The sequence below is a fragment of the Andrographis paniculata genome, unplaced genomic scaffold (genome assembly GCF_009805555.1).
Source record: "Andrographis paniculata isolate CXL003 unplaced genomic scaffold, ASM980555v1 Contig65END, whole genome shotgun sequence".
Lineage (NCBI taxonomy): Eukaryota > Viridiplantae > Streptophyta > Magnoliopsida > Lamiales > Acanthaceae > Andrographis > Andrographis paniculata.
In genome coordinates, this window is record NW_026137601.1 from 1,166,185 (window position 1) to 1,180,470 (window position 14,286).

A 14,286-nucleotide genomic window follows, 5' to 3' on the forward strand; every position below is an offset into this window, starting at 1 on the left:
CTAACATATCAGCCCCACCAGCATTTTCGGTTACAAATATAGATGCCCCCTTAGCCATCACAACCAATATTAATTTTAAATAATATAATATATCTAAAAATATTCGAAATAATTTATCTATAATTAGGAGATAAATTAGAGTTTCATTTAGGTAGAAGAAGTCACATATATGTTCAAACTCACACAAAAACACAATAGCCAAATGCAACAATATATATAAAGAAGTCTGTCTTAATTATTCCACAAAAACAATGCAATTAGTGTGTGTATTATATTTATTAAAGAGGTAATGATGGTGTTGATCAGGGCAATGATATTCCTATAACTTGCATTCGACTGCAAGACTTATTATTGTTATTATGATTTATTTATATATAAATAGATAATTCAATTAACAACCTAATAGTAACAGCCTATGGGAAAGGTGACAGTGAGAGCACCAGAATTGGTCATTTTGAAATTCCTAATTTTGGCAGCACTGATATGTTGTGTAATGTTAGCAATCAATACAACACCAATTAACTAACCAAACCAAACCAAACCAATCAAGACTGTATTAAAGTGGTGTTATTGGTCAGGTCAACACTGCTCACTCACCAATAAACACACAAAGTTTTGAAATTTCCAGAGATAGATAGTTAGTTGCTGTGTACGAGGTCTAGATTCAATTTGACTGACTAACTGTGTAGGGTTTATCATATCATGGAATTAATGAAATGGGATTTAATTGAATTAGTTTCACAACTCCCACCATTAATCTTTTTTAAAAAAAATTTAGTCATAATTTAGCTCACTCAACCAACAATATGAACATATTAGGCTAATAAACTATCTATCTATCTCTATCAAGAATCAAGAATCAAGATTCAAGAAAGAGTTAACATGACTTCAAGTCCCTTTGACCATCCTACTCATCCATCCCATCAATCTAACTATGGTTAACTACTTCAGTAAATGAGCCACACGTGCACCGATTGCCCAATCCATTAATTCATACTGCTACAGGAGTTTTGGTCTGAATAAAAAATACAGTCACAGACAGACACAAACACACCTATACATGTTGTATAATATTAGCATTTATATGTATGATCAGAAACACATATCATTGTCCCTCTTTCCCCATATCGTATATAATACTAGCCCTTAGCTTCAACTCTACCCCCCCAACAGACTCAGATTATTCGCAGTACTCCTAATTCTGCTGCTGTCTGTAACTCCTAATTTTCCTACATTCTGCTACGTTTTCTTCTTAAAGAAATTGGATAAAAGAAATAGGAATAGAAATTAGGGCAAGAAGGTGGGGAAGAAGAACATGCCTGGTGGTTTGGAGCCGTTGGATATTGGAGTCCAGATTCCGTACCATTTCCGGTGCCCAATTTCTCTGGAGCTGATGCATGACCCGGTTACTGTTTGTACCGGTCAAACGTACGATCGCTCTAGCATAGAGTCGTGGGTAGCAACCGGGAATACCACGTGTCCGGTAACGCGGGCCCCGCTCACGGATTTCACGCTCATTCCGAACCACACGCTTCGGCGCCTCATTCAGGATTGGTGCGTCGCGAACCGCTGCTTCGGAGTGGAGCGGATACCCACTCCGAAGCAGCCGGCGGATCCGATTCTGGTTCGGAGTTTGTTGAATCAGGCGGCGGCCGGCGGTTCCGTTGGCGTGAGGATTTCGGCGGTAAGGCGGTTGAGAGGACTGGCAAGGGAATTGGAGAAGAATCGCTCTGTTATGGCTGCCTGTGGTGCGCAGGGGATTTTGCTGTCGATTGTGTTGGCCGATGCCGGCGGTGGTGGTGGTGGTTTGGAGCCGTCGGAGTTGAGTGTGGAAGCGCTGGGGATTCTGGCGATGTTTCCGCTGTCGGAATCGGAGTGCATTTACGTGGCGTCGGATGTTGAGAGCGTCGGATTTTTGGTGAATTTACTGTTCCATTCATTGATCGAGGTTAGGGTTAACTCCGCGGCGGTGATTGAGAATGTTGCGGCGGGGATACGCTCGCCGGAGCTTCGGGAGCGGATCAGTGGCGCCGACGGAGTTTTCGAGGGGATAATCGGAATCCTGAACTATCCGCTGGTTTATCCGAGAGCGTTGAAGATCGGAGTCAAATCTCTGTTCGCTTTGTGTCTGGCGAAGCAAAACCGTCACCGAGCCGTCGCCGCCGGCGCGGTGGAGGCGTTGATAGACAGACTCGCTGAATTCGAGAAATGCGACGCCGAGAGAGCGCTAGCCACGGCGGAGCTCCTCTGCCGGATTCCGGCCGGATGCGCGGCGTTCGCCTCGCATCCGCAGACGGTGCCGCTGCTGGTGAATATCATCCTGAAAATATCCGATCGCGCCACGGAGTACGCCGCCGGTGCGCTGCTGTCGCTGTGCTCGTCGTCGGACGGAAGTCGGACGGAGGCGGTGGCCGCCGGCGTGTTGAGTCAGTTACTGCTTCTGGTACAGAGCGACTGCACGGAAAGAGCGAAGCGTAAAGCGCAAATGCTGCTGAAGTTACTCCGGGACTCGTGGCCCAATGTCTCCGTCGCCAATTCTGATGAATACGCCGGGACCGAGGTCCTGCTCCTTTAATAATTAGTTAATTAATTACCCACATTTACTTTTCACCTCAAACCGAAATTAATTAATTTTATTTTTGGTAAATTACATAAAATCCAATTTTATTTTATTGAAAAAATATAAAATAATCTTGCGAAATTTGCTTTGTTATTACATAGTAAGCATGCAAATAAAATCGCTAAAATGTCTTAAATATTATTCATTGACTAAAATAAATAAAGAAAAAAGTAACCAATTCTTCATTTTCACTGTTTGTATAATGAAGATATAATATAACGATGGTTTGGTGATGTGGGAATAGAGTAACTATAAGTTTGGACTATTATAAAAAAGATTTACATAATAAATAAAATATACTATTTCCGTCTCAATATAATAGTCTTGTTTATTATTCTTGTTCGTCCCAAAACAATAGTCTTATTTTCATAAATAATCATATAACTTAATAACTACCATATCTTTTACACAAGACAAAAATGTATTTTATCTATACTTTTTACCCACTATCAATATAATATCTATATTCCTTAAATCTCGTGTCCAACGCAACTAAGACTATAATTCCGGGACGGAATAAGTAATATATTCATATACTTATAATAAAATACAGATCAATATCATGCAATTTACTCTAATATTTTTTCAATAAATAGTGGTCAATTTTGTTTTATCATTATTATTATTATTATTATTATTATTATTATTATTATTATTATTATTATTATTATTATGTGGCAGCTTCAAAAAAAAACATACAAGTCAATCTTGTTTTGAATTTTATTATGAAAGAGGTAATTAATTAATTAATCCACACTATTCATCATTCCTTGGTGTTTGGGAATTTAGGTGCATGCACGCATGCATGAACCCTTAATTTTACTTTTTTATATTAAAGAAAAAAAGCCATTATCCTTGAAATGAATGAATGTGTATATATATATATATATATGATCAAGTTCCAATTAAGTTATGACTAATTTTTTTTTAAAAAAAAGTGTGGTGTTGTTGAAGGAAGAATGAAAGAAATGGGCAAGACTGATTTGCTGATGATGATGACGTGGACATGAAGTAGAGAATAGAGTAGAAAAGAAAAGAAAGGAATAGAGAGAGAGATTATTCAATTAAGTTGGTTTGACCAATTAATAATGTAGAAGAAAGGTGTCGCATGCAATGCAATGCTTACATAAGGGGGGGTGGGGTGGGGTGGGGTGGGGTGGGTATCTAATAATTATTGGGGTGGGAAATGCATTGAAGAAGACAGCTTCAGTTCACATGAATGATGACAGATTTTTATTTTATGTATATGTATGAGAGAAGCATTTGGGAATTAATTACGTCGGGGTGTTTTCGTAATTTCAAGAACGGGACGGGAGGATGTTTACGACTCGTTACTCTTTCTTTATTTATTTTTTTTATGATTTGGAATCGCAGCTGCTGTCCGAAAGTGTGTATTGGATAAACTTTCAGTTAAACCTAATATCCTTCAAATTAAATCCGGACAACAATGTAACCTGGGTCAGATTTAAAGAATCATTGGAAAAAAATCTCACGTGGAATCTTATTATTATTGTTATTATTATTCAAATGGTATAAATGTTTGTGTGTAGTGGCAATTGAATTGTTGTGTCTACTTGTGAGTCGAGTTGTGACTGGTCCTCATTTATATATTTGGACAGGACCATTTTCTGTTTTTTTTTTTTTTTTTTGTTTCAATTTGCATTTATTTTGGCCATTGTAATAGTAGGGCCAATTTGGTGGTCATCCTTGGATTGATTTTGGGTGAAATAAAAATATCTCGACTTTCGTGGCCTCTATGTTGGTTCTCTAAATTGAAATCCATGAAAAATATAGTTAAATAGTGAATATAATCTACGTTGAATAAAAAATAATTTTAGAATATAATATTTTTAATAAAAAATATCAATAATGCAAGAACAATTTTGAAAGCAAAATCATATGGGCCTATGGCTCTACTTGCATACATTTACCATTCATTTATGGTACCATTTAAAAACAAAAACAAATACATAAAATTTCTACATTGAACACTGATCTTCCACTATGACTAAAACTCTCAAACCTTTCACAAAATAACATAAAATTGAAGAAGCAACACATGCCTAGGTGTACATGAATACGAAAGACATACATACATACAAGCAAGAAAAGAGACAAACAACAAGCATGGACCTAAAAAACCATTCACATCCCATCAATAATGTCTGTAAAAGATCTCTTCATACCTTCTTGGTTCGAATCAATATCCAAAGGCACATTTCAATCTTTCTTATTTTCTCTAACACCACAAAAACAGTCCATAAATTACCAGGTTTTTCCTGCTCCATTTTCCATGACATAAATAAATAAAAACCCTGCAAAGGAAAGGCGATGTGACCAAGAAAACTTCAGGTTCAAATTCAAGTGCAAGTTCAGGTATTATTTATGGGTACACGCCATTCCCCGTCGCTCATGTTTCCAGGGCCGTCGTCTTGCAGATAGGGCAGAGGTTCTTCTCAGTCAGCCAACGCTTGATGCAATCGGCGTGAAACTCGTGCCCACAGTCCAGCATTCCAATATCATTTCCAACAACATAATTCTCCTGGAAACAGTAATTTCGACACATAAACACCAACCAATTAAATGGCGAGCAAATATATATATATATATATGTATATATTGGTTCCATGGATGGCGCAGCTCTAACCTGACATATACAGCAAGGCTCCAAATTCAGAGGGATTCTGAAGACTTCAAGTTTCCGCTGCTTCATGGAGCTCACGATCTTCTCCTCACTCAATCCAGTACTCACATTTCCAATTTGTTCCTCCAAAGCTAGCAATTCCTGTCGAACAAAAGATTTGGGATTGAGACTGCGAATGAAAGTCAAGATCAAGAAGACAAGCATATGGGCTTAAGTAGAGTACCTCATAAGACATATTGTCGACATCAAGCCTCATATCTCTGTGCCTGTCATGCATCTCGGCAATACTGTTTATAAAGGGGTCGATAAACGTATAATCCTGAAAGAAACATTAAATGCAATTCGACAGACTCACTTGTAAGTACATCACAGCAATGAAGAAAGAGATTTCGCACATTTCTCGTTAGTATAAACCAAATAAGCAAATGCTTAAGCTGTTTTAAGTATAACCATAATGATAAGGCCACTTCATAAACGACAAAATACAGAAAATAAATGGGCACGTGGCGATTAGATTCAAACGGAAAGTAAAAGTACGGCATATATTTATAGTGGGACCCACAATATATTTAAGATTTAGCGTGTGCTGAATTTATAACCGTTGCAATAATCCAAAACAAACCTCAGCTTGTAAGTGAGAGCCTCGCCGCATTGCATTTAAGACTTGGCGAATCTGTTGAACCAATGAGAGAAAAAAGAACTATAGTTAATTGCTTCATTCATTACAGTTATTGGTTGGGAAAAGTGATGTCTAAAACAGTTCAATTTGATTTGGTTAGCCATTGAGATGATACTCCCTCCCTCCGTCAAAATCAAATAATTTTATCGGCCCACAATTTTATCGTACTTACTTTTAACACATAATAATCGATTTGACGCTACTTCTACTATATACAGCACTCATTATTTTTTATCGATTCTTTAGAAAATTTCCTATGACACCCCACTTTAACATTAAAATACTACTCCCTCCGTCCCAAATGACTCCTTCCACTTTCTTTCTTTGTCCATCCCATAAAAGATACTCATTTCTACTAGTAAATTTATCAATCTTAAACACACTTAACAAATATAAATCAATTTAATTAAATTTCTATCTCCTCAATTAACAAATATTTTTATTTACCCTTAAAACTCTGCGTTGTTTTTAAAAACTAATTTATGGTAATGATATATAAATAAATATTTCTTTTTATTTATTTGTGTTAATAAAATTTTATTCTCTACTAATAATATCTCTATTGTATATATTTTATTGAGATATATTCCCTCCGTCCCAGCTAATTTGTCACATTTAGCTTAGGCACAGAGAGAGTATATCTCAATAAAAAGTGTAAGTAATTATGAAGTATATTAGAGAAAATAATTATAATTTAATAAAAATAATTATAGATTAAAATGACTAAATAGTTTAATTAAAGTAAAAAATATATATATATAAATTTTAAAAAGCAATTAAAGTGTATAATTATATTTCTAGAAAAATGAAAGGGACGGATGAAAATAGAAAGAGTAGACAAATTAAGTGAAACGGAGCAATATGTTAAAAATATTTAAACATATATTTAAAATTTCTTTTAATAGTTAAATAAGTAATTATCTATCTAAATAACTAATCTATACTACATAAATTTCCCGTGCACAAACAAAAGGTACCCGACGGAGAGAGTATAACCTTTTTCAATATGATTAAAGATTCTACGCATTAAATCAGAGATGAATCATTTCGTTTATAGGATGAAATTTTAGTTATCAAGTCATCTCCGACTTATATTGGAAATCATAAAACAAAATCCCACGGAAAAAAAAAAAAAAAAAAAAAAAATCAACTGTAAACCATTTGATTTCAATGCACATTTCCTAATGTATTTTGACAAGTATGGTAACAAGATGATTATTGCAAAGATTATGTATAAACTACAAGCATTTGCCATTGAAAGGTAACAGAGATTTAGTAGAAAAAATGTACCAGCCTGTTTCTGCCCTCGACACCGGGCAAAGTGCGCCAACCATTACTTTCATCACCTGGCATTTCCATTAACAATGCTGCTGAGCTTCGGCGAAACTGATCTTGAGCATTTCTAGTTGAGGTCGATTCATCTGATGAAGAGGCAGAAGGAAGAACTGTAAAGTGTCTTCTCCGGCTCCCAGATTCAGATTCGCCGCCGCGAGGGAAAGGAATCCACGGAGCAGCTTCAGATAGCTGCTGATGATTTGGTTGAGGTTGGTTTTCATGAGGGAAACCGACAGCAGAAGAGGTTGGGCCACCTGAACCTAGAACAATCCGCGGAGCAGAAGGCAGATTCCTCGAAGAAGCAGAAGCAGAAGCACCAGGAGCAAAGCTCCAATCAACTTGGTGCTGTGATATATTTCTCGTTTCCGGGGATGAACTAGTCATGAGGTAGTCCATATTATTCCTCCCAGAGCTTCGATCATTCGATTCTTGATGAGCTCCAGAACCAGATGAACTAGCACCTAGAGAATTGAGAGATCCATCCCAATGGAAGGTGTGCGCCTCTCCAGCCTCATCCAAACGAGTTATACAAGCCTGGCTCGATGTGTTCGGGTTAAATTGAAATCTCATTGGCAACCTTGATCCAGAAGATTCAGTATGAGTAATGGGTTGCGGCATCTGGGTAGCATTGACGCCAAAATGTCTCACAGAAGTTCCTCTAGGTGTATCAGATGGAGCCGAATCAATCCGCCCTTGGTTTGATCTTACAGAGAAATTTCTAGCAAATCTTTCACTGACGCCTTGGGGTATACTGATGGCACACCCATTACTTGGGTGAAGATTTTCCGCACGATATGACGTAGACAAGTTGGGTGATCCAGATGAAATGCTTAAATTTTGTGGACCGGTCATATAAAGAGGAGCTGAAGATGGCATCAGAGGATTGATGCTTGAACTTCCACTAGGATATAGCTGTTCAGAAGTACCCTCGAGTGCCTTTCTCTTGCAAGACGAACCCCAATTTCCGAAAGATGGGCCCGCTGCATCGTCACTTTCGCAGAAGTTACTTGAAGAGCTTACAGAGGTTCCAACGTGACTGGAAGAAGCATAAATGGTCGAATTTGGCTCAATTTCTGAATGGCTGGATTTAGGAGGGGCAGGAGGTAAGCTATTTCCGACGTCTCTGGTAATATTAGTTGAATAGTTAACCGAACTAGATGGCACAAAATGCCAATCCGCTGACCTAGGGTGAGTTCCAGAAGTCCGCGGCAATGATGACCAGCCAGGCCTGGCTTTTGAATCGTCTTCAGGAGCTCCATTTGGCGCGTTTCTTGTACTGGAGCTAGATTCACCTTGGTCCCAAAAACTGAAACTCGGAATCTGGTCGCTAGAAGCAGGTGTGCGACAAGCATTCCCACTGGGGGGCGAGAGCACGTCATTCGACAGAAGGTTCTCAACTGTACTCAGCATGGTCCATGAATTTGATTGATCCATAGAACCGCTACTAGGAATTGAATCTTGGTTCAAATCAATTGTCTCCGGAGAGGAATCAATCACTCCTCTCTCCCGCTGCATAACTGCGAATTAATATCAGAAAATCGTCAGGTTATCGAAAGTAGAAACAGTTTCAGAGAGTTTCGCGCTTTGGTGGACCTGCAAAAGATTTCAAAAGATAGAAGTCAGTTCAAGCCTAACAGATGATCAACAATCGCGTAATAAAGCTAATAACGCCACAAAAAAGAATTCTACCGGAGATCAATCATCAAAACCATTTTGTCACTCAAATGATAAACAGAAACAACAGCTTAAGCATAAAACAAGGCACGTACAATCTGATTTATATTTCAAGGTTATGTTCCTTGAAGCCTTAGTTGATGAAAAAAATCAACCACAGATTCAAGCATTTTTAACTTAAAGCCAGGCAGGAAATGCATATAGAAAATTCTGATTATCAGCAATATCACTCCACTCAATAATCGCAAACCTAATCCAGAAAACAATTGAATCAGAAGAATCGATCTTCACCCATAAGCGATAGACAAAATCTTAGCATAATGGATGAGAAAAACAACAGGGATGTAATAGACTTCGTGGATATCGCCAGTACCAACTACTTTTGTTGACCTACGAGTTCATAAAAATTAACCCATTAAAAGTTCCACTTGATATCATCGAAACACATCGATCAGAGTTCAGGAAACACACCCGAAATTAATCATGGCCAAGAAATGAAAAAACTTCTACAGATAAATAACAAGAACAAAATCAGCAAGCAAAACAACCAACTTAAATCAGATCCCTTGTTCCAGATTACCAATCTCAATCTCATCATCGCAAGACAGACAACAAAGCACAGAACATTTTTTTAAAGACATATATACACAAAAATAGTTCATTCCCACAAAACATAGATTTATAAGCACGGAAAAGAAGCGAAAATCTGAGATGGGCAAAGGGGGAAAGAAACCCTAGAGCGAAGGAAGACGATCGGCGAAGCTGAAGGGCGGGCTATTAGGTTTCTCCTTACACGATTTTCTTCAATTTCTTTATCTGGGTTTGAAATTCCGACAAAGAAGAGCAGCAGCCGGATTGAAATTAACTAGAAAGAAAGTAACAAAGCTAACCTTTTTTTTCTTTTCCTATTGAGAGCGAGCAAGAAGACGGTTCAGAGATTAAAGGGTGAGCCCACGAGAAGCGAAAGCAGAATGGGAGGGGTCGCTTAGACTACACAGTTTATGGATGAAAGACAATGGAGGTGAGTGTTTACAGGCACACCCACACCCACACACAGCTGTATGTGTGTATGTAAGAGAGGGTATATACCAGAAGACAACGCAGAATCAGATTAAGGGTCTCTTCGGCAGATTCAGGGAGCTAAAATCCAGAACTTATCTGAGCCATCCATCAGGCTGCGGAATCATCTCGTCCGTACATTCCAGGTTAACGTGTTCCCAGTGAAGCCACCCTACTTCTTGTCTTTGTATGGACTGCATTTACTAATGTTTTTATTTAACCTATTAAATTAAAAATATACTACTTTCTTGTTTATTTAAAATAATAATCCAACTTAACGCTCTAACAAAACAAACCCATCAAAAAAAAAAAAACAAAAAACAAACAAACCCATCAAAACCATTTTTTCCACTTCCCTTTAAAACCCAACCAATAGCCCAAAAAATACATAGGCAAGTCACTCTTTTGGGCTCAATTCTTTGCATAGCTTCAAAGAACCGACTATTTTGATTTATGTTAAATGTTTTTGTTTCTAAGCATGATAAGTATAATACTCTATTTTATACCTAAAATTTAAAAATTGTGTGCATGTATAAAAGGGCAAGAGCTAAACTGCAAAAGATTAAACAAGCAAACAATTCTTGCTTCGATTGAGCATAAAGAGATCCCCACAAAATTTAATGAACTTTCAAATTATTGGTGAGGTTATACGTGTGGCCTTTTATTTTCATTTGTATACCAGATTCCAATGGAAAATTCACCTGTGTTCTAATTTCTATTCTGCACCTCAGATTCTTCTTGTTCTTTATTGTTTTCATCTGTCTTATCGTACGCAGTGGCGTATTTTAGAGACAATCGTGCACATTTATAAGCGTCCACAAAATATGGCGTGGAAGAAATTAGGTATGGCAGAAGAGAGCGTACCGGCGACGGAGACAGATGAGCCGGCGACGCCGGCCGGCCGACTTTTCGTGCAGCCGCTGATGGATCAGGTGATAAATTGCATAATCGCCGGGAAATTAGCGATCGATCTGGAATCGATTATGCTTAAAGCATCCCCGGTTCTGCAGCGTGATGGTTACGGACCCCTTCCTCCGGCAATTCTGGCGGAGGACTGAGGTCGACGTCGACAACGACGTGATTTCCGTCACGAACCTTCTCCTACAAGGAGCAGTTCTTCTCCGACGAAGACGCGACCACCGATTATGTGGAGAACCTAACCGTCTCGTCGCCGCTATCGAAAGGGAAACCGCTCTGGGAAACACACGTCCTTGTGGCGCACAGAGCTGCGGTTTTCCCTGTGCACCACGCATTGGGGGACGGCATCTCCTTGACGTCAATGTTCCTTTCGTCCCGCCGGATATTCGATGATCCGGAGCAGACGCTGACGATCGCCGGCGTCGATTTTGCTGAATCAGTGGAGCTTTTGGATGGTGGTGAAATTGGTTTTTGTTTAGTTTACTCTTAGCACTCTGCAGTTCGCTGAGGGTATTGTGGTTGACCCAGCCCGATGAAAAAATGGGCCTTAAATATATTTTTTATATTAATATATGATAAATAAATTATTTTATAAATACTTTTTTTAATTAAAATTTAATTATAATATTAAACTTTTATATATTAGGGGCGTTTGGTACGAGAATGAAATTGGAGAGAGAATGAGAATTAATTAATTCTCTTGTTTGAAACACATAATTTCGTTGAAAAATATAAAAATAAATGCAGTTATATGAATGATTAAACAAAAATAAATGATTAACTAGATAAAAAGAGACGAGAATTCATAAAAAATATTTTTGGTGACTTTTTTCTTAAAAAAATTAAATTTCTTAAAAGACAATAAAAATTAAATATTTTAATAATAAATTAATTTTTTTTTAAACTGAAATAATATAATTTTAAAAAAAAATTATAAAAATTAAATAGTACAAAAAAATTTAAAAAATATATACTACAACGTCATTTCTCTTTGTTGCATACGAGAGAAAATTGAAATGATTTATTTCTCAAGTTCCATTTTTACGACTAAACAAATAAGAAAAATAATATTATTTCCATTTGTCTGGCCTCATTTCTCTGTACCAAACATAACTTAAAGAATAAAAATATAAACATAAAATTTATGTGATATTTTTAACATCAAATTGTTTTGAGTATAATATAAAAAATATATATTTTTATTTAATGTAATATTTTTTAAAGAATTTATTTTTTTATGAATAATAAAACTTTAAAAGATAATTCAAATGAAACTATTTGCGTTTATAGGATATACAAATTTTCAAAAATATTATCTGAAAAAATGAAAATAAGATATACAAATTTTCAAAAATATTATCTGAAAAAATGAAAATAAGATATACAAATTTAAATATATATATACACACAAAATTAAAAATATATCAAATATAATTTTCTATCATATCTTCCCAATTTTATTTAACTCACCATAATAATATAATATATAATTATAAAGTTAAACAAGTCCATTAAGACATACAAATAAGACATAATTAATAAAATAAATTAATATTAAAATAATTTATTTAAAAAATTCAAAATAAATTTTTGACTTGAACTTTATTTTATACTCCCTTCCTTCCACATAATTTGTTCTTATTTTCTATTTTTGTCAATCCCATATAATTTGTCTTTTCTATTTTTTAGAAATATAATTATGTACTTTAACCGCATTTTAAATTTTAAATTTATAATTTTTTTTAATTTTATTAAACTATTTACTTATTTTAATTTTAATCTATAATTATTTTTACTAAATAATAATTATTTTTACTAATACACTTTTTAATTACTTGTTAATTATACTTTACCTAAATTCTCGTGTCTACGGTAATACACTGATATGGACGGAGGGAGTATATTTTATATAAAATTAATAATATCAATGTATATATATATATATGATTTGGGGCCACTGGTCCTATTTGAAGATGGACCTTGGGCAAGGGCCCTATGGTCCTGATTCTGGCCTGGGTTGACCTATAAGAAAACCGCGGTTAGCAGCGGCTCTGGAGTAGAGCTCTGGCCTCGACGGTTAGTGACGACGAAATTTCGAATTGGGGACATGAAAACCATTAAGAAATTAATCAACAAATTTTTATTATATCGTTTTTAATATGGAAAAAACAACAAATAAATAAAAGCAGGAACAATAAAAAAATACAAACACAGACATAATAGTTACATAGACAGTTCGTGAGACGACCAAACAATACAAACACAGACGTAAGCATATTTACACAGACAGTTTGTGAGACGGCATATTTACACAGACAGTTCGTGAGATGACTAAACAATACAAACACATACGTAAGCATATTTACACATACAATTCGCGAGCAAAACGATCAAACAATATGCAAATTTTGTAAGCAGAAAAATTAAATACACGAAATTGATAATCCAATTCGATCACTAAGAACCTACATGTGGGGTTCCAGTCCAGATATGTCTCAACTCATTCAAAATCGAAATTAACTTACAAAGTTGCAAATTTAAGAATGTTTTACCATTATAAATCTCTATTCAATCTCGCAAAATTTATAACCTCGCAAAATTTATTAACGCCTTCGCTTTTCATTTTTCCTCACAATTGCATCATGATCTTTTTCTCACAAATCTCTCTCTCAAAACGCTAAGATTATTTTTTTTTTTGTATTATATACCTTCTTGCTTTAATTTTTTTCTCCAAAATATTCTTCGATGATATTCCATCTAACTAACTTTCCGTAATTGAAATATTGTTTTTCACGGTCTATACCTACCCAAAATTTGTTACAATGAATTGCTATCAATTTCATCCATTTGTCGGAGAAGGGATATATTATGGTCCTTCCTTTGAGTTTGGACTTCATCAAATTTCCAACAAAAATCGAATAGAATCAATTTACAATTTTTTGGCCAGCTTCTTCATTGGGCTCACCAACACATGTCCTATATTGTCCGAATTAAATTCAAATATTCATGGTCTACTTGAAAACATCAACCAAAATAATAATAACAAAATTTATTGTCAACATATAATATAATAGTGGATTATAGATATACATTAATTGGTAAATAAGCAGATTTGTAGAAGAAAATGGGAAGTATATTTTACATAACCTTTTTTTTACATTTATTTATTATCATTTTTGTTTTCGCCCTAACTTTTTTGTTTTTTTTTGGATTAATCTATTACCTGAATGAAACAAGTTACAAACTCAAAGCTAACCCAAAAAATATCTAGACCTTTTATTGGGCCATGAAAAATAACGTCGCTTGGTCCAAATATTTGGTTGTTTTTATTGATTTTTTTTTAAAAAAAATTATATA

The 14,286-nt window shown here is 35.6% G+C and overlaps 2 protein-coding genes across 4 annotated transcripts; one reads left to right on the plus strand and one right to left on the minus strand.

Moving 5' to 3' along the window:
* Positions 1-1,162: 1,162 nt before the first annotated feature.
* On the plus strand, positions 1,163-2,843 carry LOC127262098 (U-box domain-containing protein 26-like). Its single transcript, XM_051290620.1, has one exon. The coding sequence runs from the start codon at positions 1,316-1,318 to the stop codon at positions 2,573-2,575; it is 1,260 nt and encodes a 419-aa protein (XP_051146577.1). The 5' UTR covers positions 1,163-1,315; the 3' UTR covers positions 2,576-2,843.
* Positions 2,844-4,782: 1,939 nt separating this feature from the next.
* LOC127262092 (E3 ubiquitin-protein ligase MBR1-like) lies at positions 4,783-10,055 on the minus strand. Of its 3 annotated transcripts, none has more exons than XM_051290607.1 (6): positions 9,843-10,055; positions 7,234-8,795; positions 5,887-5,937; positions 5,488-5,583; positions 5,268-5,405; positions 4,783-5,162 (listed from the first exon to the last, which is right to left on the minus strand). In XM_051290607.1, exons 2-6 carry the CDS (start codon positions 8,791-8,793, stop codon positions 5,031-5,033), a joined length of 1,977 nt encoding a protein of 658 aa, XP_051146564.1. In that variant the 5' UTR covers positions 8,794-8,795; positions 9,843-10,055; the 3' UTR covers positions 4,783-5,030. The 3 variants fall into 3 exon arrangements, with proteins under 3 accessions (XP_051146564.1, XP_051146561.1, XP_051146562.1); XM_051290604.1 differs by having other exon boundaries at positions 7,234-8,871; positions 9,843-10,054; XM_051290605.1 differs by lacking the exon at positions 9,843-10,055 and adding an exon at positions 9,686-9,822 and having other exon boundaries at positions 7,234-8,871.
* Positions 10,056-14,286: the final 4,231 nt, after the last annotated feature.

Bases quoted from the DNA above. Each gene is read 5' to 3' on its own strand.
- LOC127262098 (XM_051290620.1), top strand. From the start codon at position 1,316: ATGCCTGGTGGTTTGGAGCCGTTGGATATTGGAGTCCAGATTCCGTAC.
- LOC127262092 (XM_051290607.1), bottom strand. From the start codon at position 8,793: ATGCAGCGGGAGAGAGGAGTGATTGATTCCTCTCCGGAGACAATTGAT. The intron at 5,938-7,233 runs GTACATTTTTTC...TTGGTTCAACAG, and splicing joins TCGAGGGCAGAAACAGGCTG to ATTCGCCAAGTCTTAAATGC. The intron at 5,406-5,487 runs GTACTCTACTTA...TTTGTTCGACAG, and splicing joins TCGACAATATGTCTTATGAG to GAATTGCTAGCTTTGGAGGA.